Below are 16,973 nucleotides of genomic sequence, written 5' to 3'. Positions count from 1 at the left end.
AACTGACAAAATTAGCAAAAGCCATTCAAGCATATTGAGCGCGTACGAGATTTCGAACCGTCGTTTCATTCGAGCAAACCAATAAATAGGTCAACATAATGAAAAATATGATAAAAAGAAATTCGGAAAACGCTCATACAGACTCCTGTATGCACGGCAAATTTAATTAGGACATAGCATTAGGACATTAGGGGGCACTACGATTGAATTGAATGGCGAAATAACCAATCATAGAATTTTATTTCGCGACAAGACCCAAAAAACGCATCGGTAAAATTAAAAAACAAGATTTTTTTATCGGGATCTTTATCCATTCAGGCTCTTCTCTTGAACAACATACATGAAGTGATGATGCAAAGAGAACTATATTTTTCGATTTTTATCACACCAGCTTTATTCTGCCTAAACTCCCTCAACATTATATATTTTGATGTGAAAAGCCCATGATCATGTTAAGCAGGGTACGTCAACAAGTAAGCCAGAGAGCTGGTTTATAGGGAGTAGTAAATGAGACGATTTTGCACATAAAGTGCCACGCCTTGCAACAGTTTAACGACTCGGCACACTCTACACGCTTAGTTAGAAGCACCGTATGCTGGTGAACAGTGGATGGATGCCCGGGTCTATGACGAACTGAACAAGGTCAAATCATACTGCAGCCGCTTGAATGCTGCTTTTCATTTTGCTGCAGTTGCGGTACAGCGCTTGCACCAAAAACCGGTTAGGATTGATAATGCATGATCAGTGCAGTTTGCTGCGTCTGGACCATAATAACAATGTCGAACAAAATTGGGTTTGGGTGGGCTAACTGGTGCACATGTTGTTGTGGAAAAACAAAACAAAAACTAATCATTTCGCCAATTACTTACGAAAAATGGTTCAACTGGCATGCTTTTGTACGTTAAGTAATTTCAATCTTTGTGTTTCAAATATATAATCTTCACAAAGTAAACTTGCTGTGTGCTGTTTAACATGTGTAAACATTATTTAAATTTGAATTAAAATTCGGTTTTCCTTTTAAGTTACGGAAAGATCCGTAGCGATAAAGTGCTTGTTCTGCATTATTCGAGCTTAACACACACCAAATTTAACGTAAAAACGGCTAGAACTGTTTGCTCAGTTTGATCAGAATCAGGTATATGTTTGTTTTTATTCATAAAAAACGGCCTGGCCGTATTGCTAGAATCAGGTTTATGTTGGAGACACAATCATAATGATAATTCCTGTCGTTTGAATAATGTGTCGTACAGGCACGTTAGCGATGGGTTAAAGTTTGCGCAATACTGTGTGCAATTATTAATCAATGCATGTTTAATCGTTAAAATAGAGCGAAAACTGCTTGTGTGCCACTATTCACACCCCACATCACTCTCGGTAAAAGTGACTCATATGCCTAGCCCAAGACCAAACAGCCAAACTGCACCTCGTGTGCACCCTTTCACTACAAGTGCGTGTATGACCTGTGGGTCGTACTTACTAGAATATGCGTAAGGGACAAGCCTGAGTACAAAAAAGCATACTCACTCACAGACACTCACCAGACACTATTCACTTTTTTGCAGGCCCCGCTGGGCACTATAAAAGCGATATGCATTCTCCTCTTCAGTTATCAGTTTTAGAACTGCAGTCAAAGTTTTCACATCGACGTTGTCGTAATTTATTTATTTATTTATTCCTTCCATCCACTCCCACCACACATCCAACATGTTCCGAGTGAGTGATCGTCCCAGTGATATGCCATTATCAAAACGATACCCTTCAACATATTTGATTGCCGTTTTTTCGTATCTTTGCTGTACAGTTTGTCGCCCTGCTTGCCGTCGTTGCCGTGGCCCAGGCCGCTTACACGCTTAACCCGGCTGGTCCGACCTACGCTGGAATCCACACACCTGCCATCACGAGCCAGCAGTCGAACATCCTGCGCAGCTACGGAAACCTTGGCCAAATCTCGACCTACTCGAAGACCATCGATACCCCGTACTCGTCCGTCAGCAAGTCCGATGTGCGCGTGAGCAACCCAGGACTGGCCGTTGGCCATGTTGCCGCCGCTTACCCGCATGCCATCGCTCCAGCTTACGCTCACCCGGCTTACGCTGCCCCGGCTTACGCTGCCCCGGCGTACGCTGCCCCGGCCATCAAGGCTGCACCGGCACTGCTGGGCGTTGCTTACTCTGCTGCCCCGGCTGTTGCCCACATGACCTACAGCAACGGACTCGGCATCAACTACGCTTGGTAAAACTGACACTCTGCAAGCCGAACTGTACCTTTACTGGCAGGAGGGAATTGACCATCTTAGTTCCTCCCGCTGCACCATGGACAATTGGAGCGAAACATCTAAGTCAACACAGTCAACAATGTAAATAAAAATGTCTCTTCGGACGTCGGCAACCAACAACGATTTTGCTTTGCGTGTGTACAGTTGGCATAAACTAAGTTAAGAACCAATGAATTACATGCATTCGGGCGCCTACAAAATATCTATTTTGTGCTTCCATTTCGGTTATTTCATTGTCCAATTGAGTCCAACGTCGTCTATCTATTTCAGTCTTGGAACAAGTACACCCCCTTTCGGCGGTGTTGTTGGTCTGCCTGATGCCTGATTTCTTTGACGTAAAATCAACCTTAGCTGGGAAGTTAGTGCTGGCTGCTGATGGCGAAACGATCTGCCATCCCGATGAAACTTTCATACATGATCCCATCGTGTTAGAAACCAGTGCCGTAATTTCTATTTCTATGTAATGGAGCTTCAGACTGTTAGCTTGTGAGTGGAATCTTTGGTAGATACTGAATCAAGCCAAATTCCAACAGAATGTTGGATTAGGTATCGGTGTGCTAAGGTGTGAAGATGTTCATCGTTATCATTCGTTATAGGAAAATTTATTTGCTTGATCTGTTAAAAAAAAAACAATTCCAAATCTGTGCAAACAAAACGTACAGCTGTTCGGCGGAACAGTTTTTATGAACTGCTCATTAACATTTGAATTTTTTTTCGATTTCATTGTGGAACACAAACAGAGGACTGCACAGCGAATGCAATGGCGTATTGAAAAGGTTCAATTTATTTGTGAATTTAATTTCGATTTGTTGACCAACCATCACCATGGCTTCTTTGGCCTGAACACTGAACTTTAGTCGGTCGTGCGAACAGCAGAGATCCGGGATTCGATCCCCATAGGATCGCCTCACCAGAGAAGTTTTTTGTATAGCTTATGGATATAATAGCTGTAAACTAGACATACATTTAACGTTTATCAACGTCTGATAGCTAAATTGTTGTTAAAAAGACATTTCTCTCCGATCGACCATAGGTTTCAAATTCAGGCTTAAAATATTTACGAAAATGTTCCGTCAACCAGGTTAACGCGTTTGTTATACTTACAAACTTTAGTATTCATCATAGCACCGTTTTGCTGTAAATTTGCTTCATCCAAGTGGTAGCAGGAACGATCGTTAAGTGATCTCGTGCCTTAAACGATCGTCTGATCGTCATACGCCGTACCAGCGCTTGCTCTTCGGCGGCTCAAGTACGGCTCACTTGTCCTAGTGTCACAAGCTTCGACGAAAGCCCACCCAGCAGCTCGTAACAATCAACTTGAGCTACCGCAATCAAATTTAGATAAAATATTTAAGGTTTAGAAAAAAGAAGTTGTCATTTTGGTGAACCGACTAAACTAACCACCACCAACACGCGCACGCGCATACACACAGACACACAAACAAACACTGCTGCACTATACACAATATAAGTCTGTTCACGTAAAATCATGATTTACTAACATTTTTTGTTATTCCTTTTTTTTTCTTTATATTACAATTGTCATAATAATCATCGTAATAATATTAAGAAATACACGTAAAAATAAAAATTTGCCCATAATGATCACTCGTGTCTTCTTATGATTGTTTACATAACAAATACTGACAATGTTATTTTTCGGATTTTCTTAAATTTTTCTATCCTGTTCCTTTCATACATAGGCTTTTCCAAGCCATTCTCTCACTTTCTCTCTCTCTCTTTCGCTCTCTTTCTTTCTTACTTTCTTACTTTCTCGCTCTTTTGCTCTCTCTCGCTCTTTCTCTCTCTCTCATACACACACACACATACTCAAGCAAGCGCGAAAACTCGACGTGCAAAGTCGGCTGACTTTTGCTGTAAATGTCCTTGTTTTCCGCAGGATTGTTAATGTCCGTTTTCAATATACACAGGAACGCACATTCAACCTAGAGCACAATCATACCAAGCACCAGCGCCATTACCACACACGCACACGCACACGCACACGTCATCAGCCGTCCATGCTCGTTCACCAAATTCCTTTTGTAATGCTACTTATAATCGCTTCGCTTCGTCCGGTTTTTACTGAACTCTGAATCTTTCGTTTTATATGCTGCAGTTATGTACGAGATACGCCTCAGGTTACCTTAAAGTATATGATACTATTATTCTATGTTTTACCTTCGTGCAAGCCTATTTTTTTTCCATTGGTTGTCCGTCCGTACTTTCCACTGAAACACCACACGCTGTGGTAGTCCTAGAGCTGCGCTTGTACAACACGGTATAAATGAAATAGATACTTTTTACAGATGTTATATCAAAAGATTGGTTTTGCTAAACACTGGCGCATTCCTTTTTTTTACGCTTGCTGGGGGACTCCCGAGTGATTCACTTAGTGAATATTTGCTCGTACCTTCCATTTCTTAGCTCTTGGTGTGGTGGCGGCGGCCACCTTTACTGTCTCGTATGTCCCCTCTATTTGTTGGCTTGCTGGCCTTTTGCTGCTGCACGGGATGGTCGGTCCAGATTTGACCCTTGCTCATGTCGGGCGGGGGGGGGGGGGGGGAGGGGGAGTGAAGGGGGGAATATGCTTTCCCCACCTTAGCCGCTTATTCATAATTTCAATGGTTTTCTAGGAGATGTTCCACCGACACCACCGTCGTCCGTCCAGTGACAGGTTTTTTAAACTTTATACATTAGACGCTGATGGTGAATCGAATGCTATTAGACAAGGGGATTTGCGACTGTGTGCATTGTAATGCGTATGTGTGTACGTAGATCATCGCTCCAAACCATCGTGTGTTGATCGTGATCTTTCTTCTCGCCTGTTTAACTGTTTTTATTATGTCGCGTATCCTGCCTCCTGCAAATGCAAAGCCATAAGCCATTCCATTCTAGTATCCCCTCCCCCTTTCGTACCCCTGTCCTTGATTCTTGTTTCTAACTGTTCTAACCAAAAACGTCACGAAACCGCACCACCTTCAAAAAGAGGAGGACCCACATTTTATCCAACTCAAGTTCAGATGCATTCATGCTTCTTGATTGGATACTGCACAATGTGCTTATCTTTAGTGAAACGCACAGCGTAAGGGGAACAAATGGTAGATTTTTTGTTGTTGTTGTCGCTTCCTTTTCATTTATCCACACCACGTACCAAGTTTGCATTACTGCTGTTTCGTCGCACCTGCATTTGCCGCTCGTGCATTGGAGTTTGAGGAGCATGATCCTCCATTTGACGCTCCCACGCCGGATATCGAAGGGAAGGAAGGCGCAGCTTATTACCGCCCGGCTTATTAGGCTACTGTGGCATTCTCAAACATAAAGTTCGTTAGGACGCGCGATTGATAAAGGATGTTGATTTATTGAAATCGCAACATTCCTCACTGTCGTTATTCGCACATTTCCAAACGTGATTGCTCATCGTGTAGCTTGATCAATCCAGGAAAAAGGAGCAAAAAACACAGAGCATGACAAAGCGACACACGTCGAATTGGCTCTTCCATTAAAATTCCACCCTATGATTGGTATGTGCACGTTTCGCTTGAAATTGTAACTCAACCCAGAACCACTCCTTAGGATGTACAGCACAGGGTTGTTGTTGCTTTCTATTGCTTTCTATGGCGTTATCTCCTGAAGTACCCAATCCATATTTGCATATATTTATATACACTTGGTTTTATTCTCAACGTACATACTGCTGCTGGTGTGAGCGATGGTTTCGGGTATTCTAGAGTGTATACAAATAAATTACTGATCATTTCATTCCTGCACACTATTATTTCATCGCTTCCTTTCGAACGCTCTAATTCAGTGTTTGCTTTACTCTTTGATGTGTTAAAAAACTATTTACAATCTACATATTCGTGTATCGGAACGCGTTTCCTTTCTAATGAGATGCACAATTTATGCAGGTCCATGGATGTTCGCCAATGTTTTTTTGTTTTTCTTCCCCAAACTAAGATGTTAGGCGCCGGAATTCGATTTATTCGGTCTGGATAGCTTGTGTGCAGTGCTAGATTGAACTTTTACAACGATATTCAAATCGGTGCTGTCGGTGTTCACAGAACAGTTACTGGCGAACATCAAGTTCGCCACCATAGAACCAACAATAACTGTGCTACCGTTTTTGTTTGCCACAGATTCAGCGGGCACGATCAAAAGCCGCAACAATATCAGCAAATGAAAGAAAACCTCCACTTGAAGTGAATGTGCAAATAATATACGTTACCGTTAATCATTAGCTTCCTGCATTCCCTGCACTCCTCAGGGTATGTGCCAATTCAATTGCGCGAAGGATGCACAACACAATTTCTTAAATGAAGAAAATAAATGGCGAAAACAAAGACCATAACTATCCATATGTTCTCTCGCACACATTGCAACACGGTGTTCGAGTGTTAGTAATGTAGGTAGATAGGCGGCAGCGTCGTGCACAAACAGACTTCACCCCCCCCCCCCCCTCCTATCCCCCCCGCCCCTCCCGTATGCCATTGTCTATCGATTTATGCATATTTATAGTTAATGTATATACTATAAGAAAATTAGCCCTCTACATACCTCCAGCATTCTGAACCGCGCGCTTTCTCTTTCCCCTAACAGAAAGATTAATCTGTGCCACAGGTGTGTTTTGTCGGAGTGTAAATAGCTGCACATGTACACGCTGGTAAACATTTCATTCCGTTCAGCACACCCATTCATCATCTGTTACAGTAACGTTTATTATCCTTATTCTTAATATGTGTCGGTTTTTGTTGTGAAATTTATAATATACTATTTTAAAACAATTAAGACGGCAATTCCTGATTTTCATTCCACTGCTTACCACCACCACCACCACCACCACCACTTTCATGCATCGATAAAACACGATAATATACGGACGTAGTCGCATATACTAACTGTTCCATAGAGGTTGTCGATTTTACGGGGGAAGGGGGGAGGGGTGGGGGGGGGGGAGGTCATAGAAAACATATCTAAAAGAATAAGTTTGGTAACACGACAGAACTATCCTCAACCAAATAAAGGAAAAGCTTTCCCGAACACTGTGGAGCCTAACATTCCTGTTTTCGCTCTTGGGATGAGAGCCAAAACCAATTCTATTGCACACCGTAAGCGTCGGCTGGCGGCGATGCTCAGAGGCCATCGTAATGAGTGTAATGCTGCACGAAACATGTTGCCTGCAGATAGTATGTACCATTGTTTAGCGAGAAATGACAGTGATGCAGAGCGCGGTGTACAAAATTTGGAGTGAAAAAGGAATTCGGTCGCAAACCTTATTTCTGTCCTCACTTTCTTCTTGCATACAACCAGTGAACCACCCCAGTTTGCCCGTATGCTCCTCTCTCGTTCCTTGTTTTCAGGATTTGTCTCTGCTGCGGACATGTGCACATACTTTCGTTCCCTCTTGCTGTACCAAGTTTTTAGCCCCAGCGGATGATGTGTAAGCGAACTCGGTACATATTATTACTTACTGTTACAATAGCGATGATTTTCTGCAAATAATGTGCCAATGCACCTTTTCGAATGCCTCTTATCCGTACGGTGCGGATACATATAGAGCAGGGTGCATTGGATTTTACATTTGTCACTGAGACACCGACGGGCTCTTTTTTCCTCCATCCTGGCCGCCAGAACCGGAATTGTTGACTGCACCGCCGCCACCTCCTCGATCGACCTGCCACGACGTCGGGCCACCGCTCATTGGACCACCATCGTTGTGGCCTCCGCCGCCTCCGCCACCGCCGCCCCCACCACTGCCAAAGGCATTGTGGCCGTCGTGCTCGAGATTGTTGGCAGCGTCGTATTGCGTATTTTCAAGCCTGGTGATCAATCGTTCATCCTCGTCACCAAACTCACCGCCCATTAGTGATGGTTCCCCAACCACCATGACATCCTTTGCACAATCCGGCGCGAAGGGATCGCAGACACGACGATTATAGCGGCGACAATCATGCAGACAAAATAAAAACAAAACATAGGTATTAGAATTGTGTTTCTTTTTTTAAACAGTAAAAAACCACACATGCGCTACGCCGAACAGCCGGAAGGCTATTTGAATATCTAACTAATGATTTGAAAATCGAGAAAATCAACTCACTACCTGAGACGCCAGCGAGAAATTTGGACCAGGTGAACGTTTTTTGCTGGGAACCTGTGGACCGGCGTTACCTGCTCCAGCACCTGAACTGGAGCCCTTACGTTTCCGTCTTTTGTTTGCTGGCCTTTGCGCGTCTAGTTATGCGGATGTGCGCCGTTGTTTTAATATCAATCATATGCCACGAAACCAAAACGAGAGAAAAAACGATGTGCACAAATATTAGAACATTTATATTCAGGAAATGGTGTGTGATTAACGCCAGAGTCAAGGAATAGACGCACCGGTAGGCCGAGAGCTTCCACTGGCAGATACGTATATTCAAATAGCAGATAACCCCACACCACGCCACATTAATCATACATGAAATGTTTTTTTTACAAGCCGTCACTGCCACATTATAATGGACTTGACACATTACTATGGACATTATAATGGACACAGACTATGGACAAAGAAGTACCTCCTTTCTTACCCGGCGGTGCGACCATCCGTTGCCACTTTTGGAACAATGTCGTTTTCAAGCAATCCCGTGGGCTCAGCGCGTACGCTTTGTGTCTGGACATCAGCTCCTGCATCGGCTCCAGTATCACACATAACTGACGGTTCGAATTGACCAGCCCAACCATTCGCCAAGGTGGCCACCATCGATGATAGAGTGAGAAACAAAACAAAAAAACACAGTGATAAAACAGACGTAAAATGTACCGAATAAAATCAGCGTATTGCACCACACGAACACCGAATGAGTGGTGCCAAAGAGCAGAGGGAAGTAATGTAGGAAAGGCAGATCAACTAAATTAGTTGCGAAATACGCCCGCGATTAGGGAATGTTGCGATTTCGACGAGGATCGCGATCAGTAATGGGCAATAGGTGTCGCAATAGGGGTACTCATTAAAAACATCACCACTCACGCGCAGATAATTTAATGTTGAGTTGGTGATTCCTTGTCTAGTGATGTTCTTCGACAGTTGTTCAATCATGGCCGGATCTGGCTGAGGACTGTGGAGTGCAATCACTGATCGTGGTATCAGCTCTCGATGAGTTCGGACCGCCATGTGCCATGATTTTATCCGCATTAGATCATCGAACGTGAATTCCAGGATAAGTCTTCCTTCAGTAAGAACCTGCGGAACAAGAAAACACGAAGCATCGTGGTTGTTTATTTCAGTGGAATACCTTTACTTTGTTGCTAGGAACTGCCCTAAGGCACGGTGGAAGTGTTTGGTAAAAAAACTGCCTTTCGTATAATATCGGACTAATAAAAGCAGTCGGTAGACCGTCTCACGGTCGGCAAGAGCTAGACTAGATAAATAAAACAAATGGCCTGTGTTGGTACCAATTCCTATAGCCGCACATCAAATTTACACACAAATGCATATTTTACACTAGACTTCTTGCACGAAAGTTTGTTTGCATTTTTCTTACGACAACATCAAACATTTGGTTAGTCGTTTGAATTAGCCAGTTTAAATCCATTTAAACCATTTAGAGAGACCATTTGCTAGATTCGCAAAAGTTTAAAAATTTTCTGCAAGTGTTTATGTAAACAATTTTTAAACATTTTAAGACAATCAACTAAAGCCTGCACCTGTGGTCAAAAGAAATGCTCTCAGGATGGTTATAATTAATTTACTGGCTAAAGATAAAGAGATCAAGCTCTCTCTTTGATACGTCTCTTTGACAAATTTCTGTCATGGTAGATATGAGTTTTCATGACATTGGCTATTGATTTTTCATTGCCTCTTTATATTAACCAGACGTGCTTAAGCTAAGGACCGGGGTTCAAATCCCATCCAGACCACCTCCCCGTACGTAGGGCTCAATACTTTACTCCGGTTAAAAATTAAGTCGCAGAAAGCCAGAAATACCAAGTGCCAAGGAAGGAAGGAGCTTAAGCTAAAAAAATACTTTTTTGATCAAATAACCTCTAAACAAGAGGTTTATATGATAATTATGATGATATGATAATTTTATTATCACGAGACCACGATTGAATTGCTGAACTGAGGTCTGTTTGTTAGACGTTTTCTTCTTGTGCATTCTACGTAGATTGTTGCTCGAATCTAATGGATGGAAGAAATTAACGCGAAAATGTAAGCAAGCACAGTGTGGTTTGATAACTAAGGGTATGAAAAGCAAAAACACAACGAACTGAAAACACTGCCAAAGAATTTACCAAGAAAAGTGAAATGTTACATATGCGAAATGAAAAATGCTACATGATCACTTATTTATAAACCAGTGGACAATCATGTTTTCCTAACATATTTCCAATTTGTCAGCTGTGTAACTGAAACATTCGATTTTCAAACAGATGTTGAACATCCTCTTAAGCTGACTGGTCAGTTGCATTCAAGACAATCAAGTCAAGGACACCAAAAAGTGACACGCAAACACCTCTTGAGGTAGTTTCGCCAAAAATGAAGAAGCTGAAAACATGAAAATCCATTTCTATCCATTTAACGAGTTACAGGCTTTCACGAATCATATAAGACAATTTTTAAATCACTCGACTAATTTCCGACTTTCCGACTTATTTTTGTGTTAAACATGTCCGAATGTGAATGAAAGGGCTTGGTGATGTAAACACACGATGAAATGATATTTTGCGATTTTACCGCTTGACAGGGTTTTTTTAAATTTAAATTTACATTTACATTTTTTCTCCTTGTGCTATCCAGCTATCATAAGCCTACATAACTACGTTGTACTGTAAGGGAACAAGTAAAACTCAAATAAAAATCATAAAGCCAAACTATGTAAAAAGGTCCGTATACTATTTAAACTTAAACAGAAATCAACATTGTTATCTAGAGAGCTGTGGACTTGGGTCATTTTCATCAAATGGTACGGGTCATTTGCCCCGAGATTAGCTGTTCTTGGATTGGTTGGGTCAGGAAAACAAATCACAGCTGATGATGCCATTGTATGATTGCAAGCTTTCATTTGACTAGCTTGCAATATTACACTATCTATTTCAAATGTCTATTCAAATATCCATTGTTCAATATTTTCATGGGGCTCCTTATACCCAGAAAACCGGTTTCACATTCAACAACAAGCTTTTGCATTTCGAATCAAAATGTGTTTGACTGATCAAGAAGATCATTGAAGCAAGAGGAAGTTCTGTAAGAAAGTCCATTCGGTGTATGTACATGATGCACACAAGCTTTTAAACATTTTGTTTGGTGTTTTTTGCACACTTAGCAAGTTGGTGTAATGGTTGCCAATGCCAGGGGCATTGTAGCGGAACTTCCATTTTAAATCCTTCCTAATTAAATCCTAACTTCCAAATTTAAGTAGATGATTTTAGTAAAGTTATTATTTAGTTTTTTCTTTATTCGTAAGAGATGGCCTGGCCGTATTGCGATACAGATAATGAGTTTTTAATTGTGCATCTTAGCATTCGAAGAAACTGATTGTTAAATAAATATGTTGGGTCAACAAAGGGGAACAATTGTTTTTTGTGTTTTTTTTTTTAATTCGACAAGAACGGCCTGGCCGTTTGCTGGCGGAACATATTTTATATAAAAGCACTGCAACACAACCATTGACCGCGGCCGTTTATGCATCCTGTGTAAGGTTTCTAGATAACAAAATGGCTTACCTTGGTGTACATCGGCTTCCCGTGGATCGTTTCCATAGTGCATTGATCACAATCGAGCGTAATTGATGTGTTGTGAAACGATTCCTTCGAATGCCGCAAGTTAAAGTACAGCTCTGTCACGCCGCCTTCGAAAATACTCCGAAAATATCGCGGAATCAGTGTGCGTCCTATAGCTACAATAATAAGATGAATGAAATTATTCCATTTAGTACAACTTTGTCAATCATCAAATGCTGTTGTTCTTATGCTCACTATATCTTTTTGGTCCATCCTCCAAACAAAAGGTTAAAGTTAATGTAGCGTCATCTTCGAAAAACTCATTCGCAAACGAGTCCCACCAACAGTTATCACTTTCCTAAGTGGAAAAATAGGTGAATACAATCAAACATTTCATTATAGCGCCTCGCTCAATCGGGTGGCGTAGGGTCAATCGGTTCTATGGCGTAGGATACTTACTTCAGTTCGCTGCTGTAATCGTTTGTTGAGTTCATAGATTCTATAATCTGGTTGGCCGAAATATGCATGCCTCCTGGGAACGTTCAATTGACTGTAAATCGTAATGAAAAACCACATCAATCAACATGCAAGAAACCGTTATGGTTTTTGTCGATTTAAAACTGGAAACCTGCGCCGCTTACCTTTGATCCATGCGATCCACAGGTTGCGGACCTCCCATCAAGTGACCTTGTCCCATCGGACCACCCATATTCGATCCGTTTGGCCCATGACCGAAAGGAGAACCTGGAGGTATGCCGAACTGGGGGCCACCGAAGTTACCTGGCCCACTAGGTGATGTAAAGTGAGGCCCGCTCCCGAAGGCGGAGCCCGAGCTGCCCGGTCGACCAAACTGGGGACCATTAGCAGAAGGAGAACTAAAAGGGCCTACCGCTACGGGACCACCTCCGACGGGACCATTGTATGGACCTCCCGGCCCTGCAGGGCCACCTGCGTTTGGGGGAGGAAACCCGGAGCCCACATTCTGTGGAGGGCCTGGACCGGGCGTGGACGAACCAGAAGGTGCAGGCGATGCTGTATATTGCGGTGTGTTCGAACCAGTTCCGGGTGGTAAATTTTGATAGCTATTGGAAGCAGATCCTCCGGCTGGAGATCCTTGGCCAGCTGCCGGAAATACTGGGCCTCCAAAGTTTCCCCCACCAGGACCGCCAAAGCTGTTTACACCCGGTCCTTGACCCCCAGGTCCCCCCGGACCTCCAGGGCCACCATTACCAGCGACTCCAGGACCGCCTGGGCCTCCAGCTCCTGGACCTGCACCTTGCTGCGAGGGATCAGTTGGACCCGAAGGTGTTCCTTTCCAGTTATTCGTAGAATCCTCCAGTGTAGACGGTAAACTCAATGACGGTCCTGCATTAACTCCACGGCGGCTTAAACCTTAAACGAGCAGAAAATAAAAGCAAATGTTTTATTATTTGCGCGTGTTGTTTAACGAACTTATTCTTTTCTTCTTCTTTGGCTCTACAACCACGAGAGTTTTTGGCCTGTCATAATTGTTGTTCAATCGAATTAAAATGGTCAGTCAATTTCAGTCAACATAGCAAACCTAGTTGTGTAGTGTAGTGCCGTTTGTGGAGTACCATTCCGTACTAATGTGTTGGAAATAGTAAGTTCTTACCTATCATATTCTATAATCGGAACTACTGAGGAAGAATGTCAGTTCCTATGAGTGTGCACTCGTACCGGCCACGGTACGCCAGCCTGTCCCGTACTGTTACAACACAACACAACCAAACGTAATTGTTGATGCTAGCGCACATGCACACGGCTATCAATACACAGTAGTGTTGGCTTAGTATCCGTATATCGCATCGATCTTCTTTATATGTTCGTCATAAGTTCTCTTCACACAACACTATTTTATTTCACTGTTGTTTTCTGTTCTTCACTGATTTGCCTTTAGCTGTCGCGCTATCGTTAAACGAAACGTTAATTGTACGCTGAAAATAAGAAGAAAACGTAATTAAATATTGAGCATAACATTCAAAATGAACCACGAAATTCTCCCTCAGTGAAATAATTCCAACTTCGGCAACAAATCGAGCGTAGTGGTAAAAGCGCTCAATGCGGACTATTATTCAGGGTAGTTAAAAATATAAAAATATATTTTTCCCACGAAAATTTTCGATTAGTTATCAATATTAAATTAGAGATCGGTAAAGCAAGATGCAGAGCTGATGAAGTGGATTAAAAAACCCTTTTTTATATTATAATATGCATTGTCAATTATGCCGCTATGCACCGATTTTTTTTTTATTTCGTATGCGCACCGACAGCAACTGTGTGTAAAAGTGATACACAATCAGTCAAGTCAACACAGCAAAACAAGCAAAAGTATAACGAACGCAGCATCAGATAGAGTGTAAAAGAGTGTATGTAGTTTAGGCAAACGAGAGCGCTACATTGGCTTGGGAGAGCGAGAGTAAGCGAGAGTAGAAAATGACGACGAGAGAATGTGAGCCACACATGCATTTCAATCGAATCAGTGCGTGAATAAAGGAGACAAACTGTATCTTCATGTTGAACATAGGAATAAGAAAAGGAAAATAATATGCTTCACAATGTTATAAACTTATTGGCCTGAACTAAGGCACCGAACTAAGCCAAAAAGGTTTTCGGCTAACTGAACAGAGAAGTGCACGATAAAATGCTAGATATACAGCATGAATGGCATGGTACGATTCCGTATTTCGTTTCACCTTTAATGAAACCAATTAAATCAACATATTTGTTTAAGCAAGTCTGGTCATACTTAAAGCACTCCATGCTGTCGACGAACAATAACACATGCCTGTCGTGACGGGAACCATTCATCAATACACAATTTATGGGATATAAGTATTTCGTTTGGTTAAGCATACGTCCCATTGTATTGATTAATTTAAGAAATTAAAAACCATAAAAAATTTATTTTGTAAATTATTTCACTTGAGCAAAAGATTGCATTACACAGTACCGGTACAATCCCGACCAATTTGAAACGCACACTTTTGCTAAGACTTGCAATCACACAAAAGCATCGGAAAAGCCACACACACACACACACTCACACACACTGTGGCACACTGTAGCTCATTCAAGAACACTGATTGAAAAAAAAAACACACACATAATGCGGCGCGATTGTTTTCCCATCAATAGCATGCGTGCGCGATTATCATGGTATAGGTGTGTGTTGATGATTCTCTCCGAATACTCGGATGTCAACTCGAACGAAAAGAAACTCACACACGCAATTTTATATGCTCAAAGCGACGGTGCCTGAGAATCGGTGGTAGACCGTGCATCGGAGATGAACGAGGAACAGAAATTTAAAATCAAACGCGTCGCGGCCTAATGTTGATACATACACCGGCCACCTTCACAACTATTGCCCACAGATAGCAGTGCTGCTTTCACTGCGACTTTGCGTTAACGCAGGACAGGTAGCTTACGGAGCGCAACCTATTCCGAGCGACAGCGAATGATAAGCTTGACCAAAATTCACTTTGTCACCAAACCAAAATAAATGTGCAAAAAAACGACCACATCCAACTACTCACTGGATTAGTGTAAATTATTGGAATGAAAATAATAACAATTCGTATTCGATACACTCCGTCGCTATTCCGTCCGTATTCGGTGATACACTTGAAAATTTGGGCTCCAACAAAATTCAATCGACGCATACATACATCATTTTCTATTATTTTGTTTTCCACCAACAAATGTTTCTATATCCTTGTATAATGGAGTAACCTATGGCACAAGTCAAGTCGTATGCACCAAGCACTATGCGCGTTATATTATTACGAAATAAACATTTGTGAGCTCCACTAAAATCTTTCATTTCCTTGATAGCCGCAGCTTGGTTCCATTTTTCTGCATCCTCTTATTATTTTCCATTACGTTACGCACCACACTCTCACTGATATCAATATTTCGCCCAGCAAGAAATGTAATCCATTAAACGCGGGCACACTTATTCCAGAATCCAGATTTGCATTTAGCTTGTAGTAATAATATTAGGTTTCGGAACACATTTTATCTATAACTCCCCACCCCTCGTAAACCAACATGCAAACGCCTCGCACTAACTAAATCAATTTCCCAAATTTTTTATCACACCATCCGGGAAAACACGCTCTTGCTATACATTCAGCGCACTGCCGTCACAATAAACCACCGTCAACATTTACCCGTGAGAATGCGGTCTTTGTTCTGTATTTTAAATGGTATTTTCACGTTCAGTCATGGTAACAATTTCACTCGGAGCGGACTCGCCAACATAGACGCCATCAATTTTTTTCAACACTGGTGGCCATTTTGAAATAGGGGCACGGAGATAAACGTCATTTTTGCGCACTACACGACACTCTCGGTCATCACGTTGACAGTTTAATGGCATTTTCTTGAACAATCAGAGAAGTTTTTTTGTATTCTTCTGATTGAACACAAGTTTTTTTTGGAAAACATAAGAATACCACCAAACATAGCATGAACCCAACTCTGGGAAGTGGTGCAAATCTTTAGATTTGTTTTAAAACTTAATTTACAGCTCTTTTCTGTGAAAGCTGTCAGCTCATTCCACATTTCACCACCAAAGTCCTCAAAGGCCTTTTCTGCTGGTTAGACCTCATCTACACATTACAAAATATCTGTTGTAAAAAAAATTTGCGTTGATGCCAAATAAAAGAACCAAACTGAAAAACCCTCACTGTCTATGAAATAAAGAAAACACAAACACTCACAGCCAATCTGCTTGGAAGCATAAAAAGGTGAAGTTAATTGATAATTAACTAAATATGTATCTGGTTTAAAAAGTTGATTGTTTTTTCACAATGTATCGTTTAGTTATGTTTAAAAAAAACTATGAATGCGTCTTCAATGCGTCTTCGTTCACCAAAAACTATAGAAAGTTTTACTTTTTTTTAAATGACTTAGACATATTTTCTAAGCTGTAAAAACACAAATTTTCGACTCATGTCCTGTGTCGAAGCCC

The 16,973-nt window shown here is 41.8% G+C and overlaps 2 protein-coding genes across 6 annotated transcripts; one reads left to right on the top strand and one right to left on the bottom strand.

The window, feature by feature from the left end:
• Positions 1 to 1,601: 1,601 nt before the first annotated feature.
• On the top strand, positions 1,602 to 2,477 carry LOC118510089 (cuticle protein 76-like). The gene is made up of 2 exons (XM_036051503.1): positions 1,602 to 1,713; positions 1,802 to 2,477. The coding sequence occupies exons 1-2, from the start codon at positions 1,705 to 1,707 to the stop codon at positions 2,234 to 2,236; spliced, it is 444 nt and encodes a 147-aa protein (XP_035907396.1). The 5' UTR covers positions 1,602 to 1,704; the 3' UTR covers positions 2,237 to 2,477.
• Positions 2,478 to 3,930: 1,453 nt separating this feature from the next.
• Positions 3,931 to 16,322, bottom strand: LOC118510087 (LIM domain-binding protein 1). Of its 5 annotated transcripts, none has more exons than XM_036051498.1 (10): positions 16,171 to 16,322; positions 13,611 to 13,932; positions 12,619 to 13,369; positions 12,437 to 12,527; positions 12,233 to 12,335; positions 11,981 to 12,153; positions 9,285 to 9,497; positions 8,833 to 8,968; positions 8,373 to 8,506; positions 3,931 to 8,168 (listed from the first exon to the last, which is right to left on the bottom strand). In XM_036051498.1, the coding sequence occupies exons 2-10, from the start codon at positions 13,615 to 13,617 to the stop codon at positions 7,860 to 7,862; spliced, it is 1,917 nt and encodes a 638-aa protein (XP_035907391.1). In that variant the 5' UTR covers positions 13,618 to 13,932; positions 16,171 to 16,322; the 3' UTR covers positions 3,931 to 7,859. The 5 variants fall into 5 exon arrangements, with proteins under 5 accessions (XP_035907391.1, XP_035907393.1, XP_035907394.1 ...); XM_036051500.1 differs by having other exon boundaries at positions 8,376 to 8,506; XM_036051501.1 differs by having other exon boundaries at positions 8,845 to 8,968.
• Positions 16,323 to 16,973: the final 651 nt, after the last annotated feature.

The sequence above is a fragment of the Anopheles stephensi genome, chromosome 3 (genome assembly GCF_013141755.1).
Source record: "Anopheles stephensi strain Indian chromosome 3, UCI_ANSTEP_V1.0, whole genome shotgun sequence".
In the NCBI taxonomy this organism is placed as follows: Eukaryota; Metazoa; Arthropoda; class Insecta; order Diptera; family Culicidae; genus Anopheles; species Anopheles stephensi.
The sequence above is the reverse complement of the archived record's forward strand: the minus strand, read 5'-3'. Positions and strand labels throughout refer to the sequence as shown.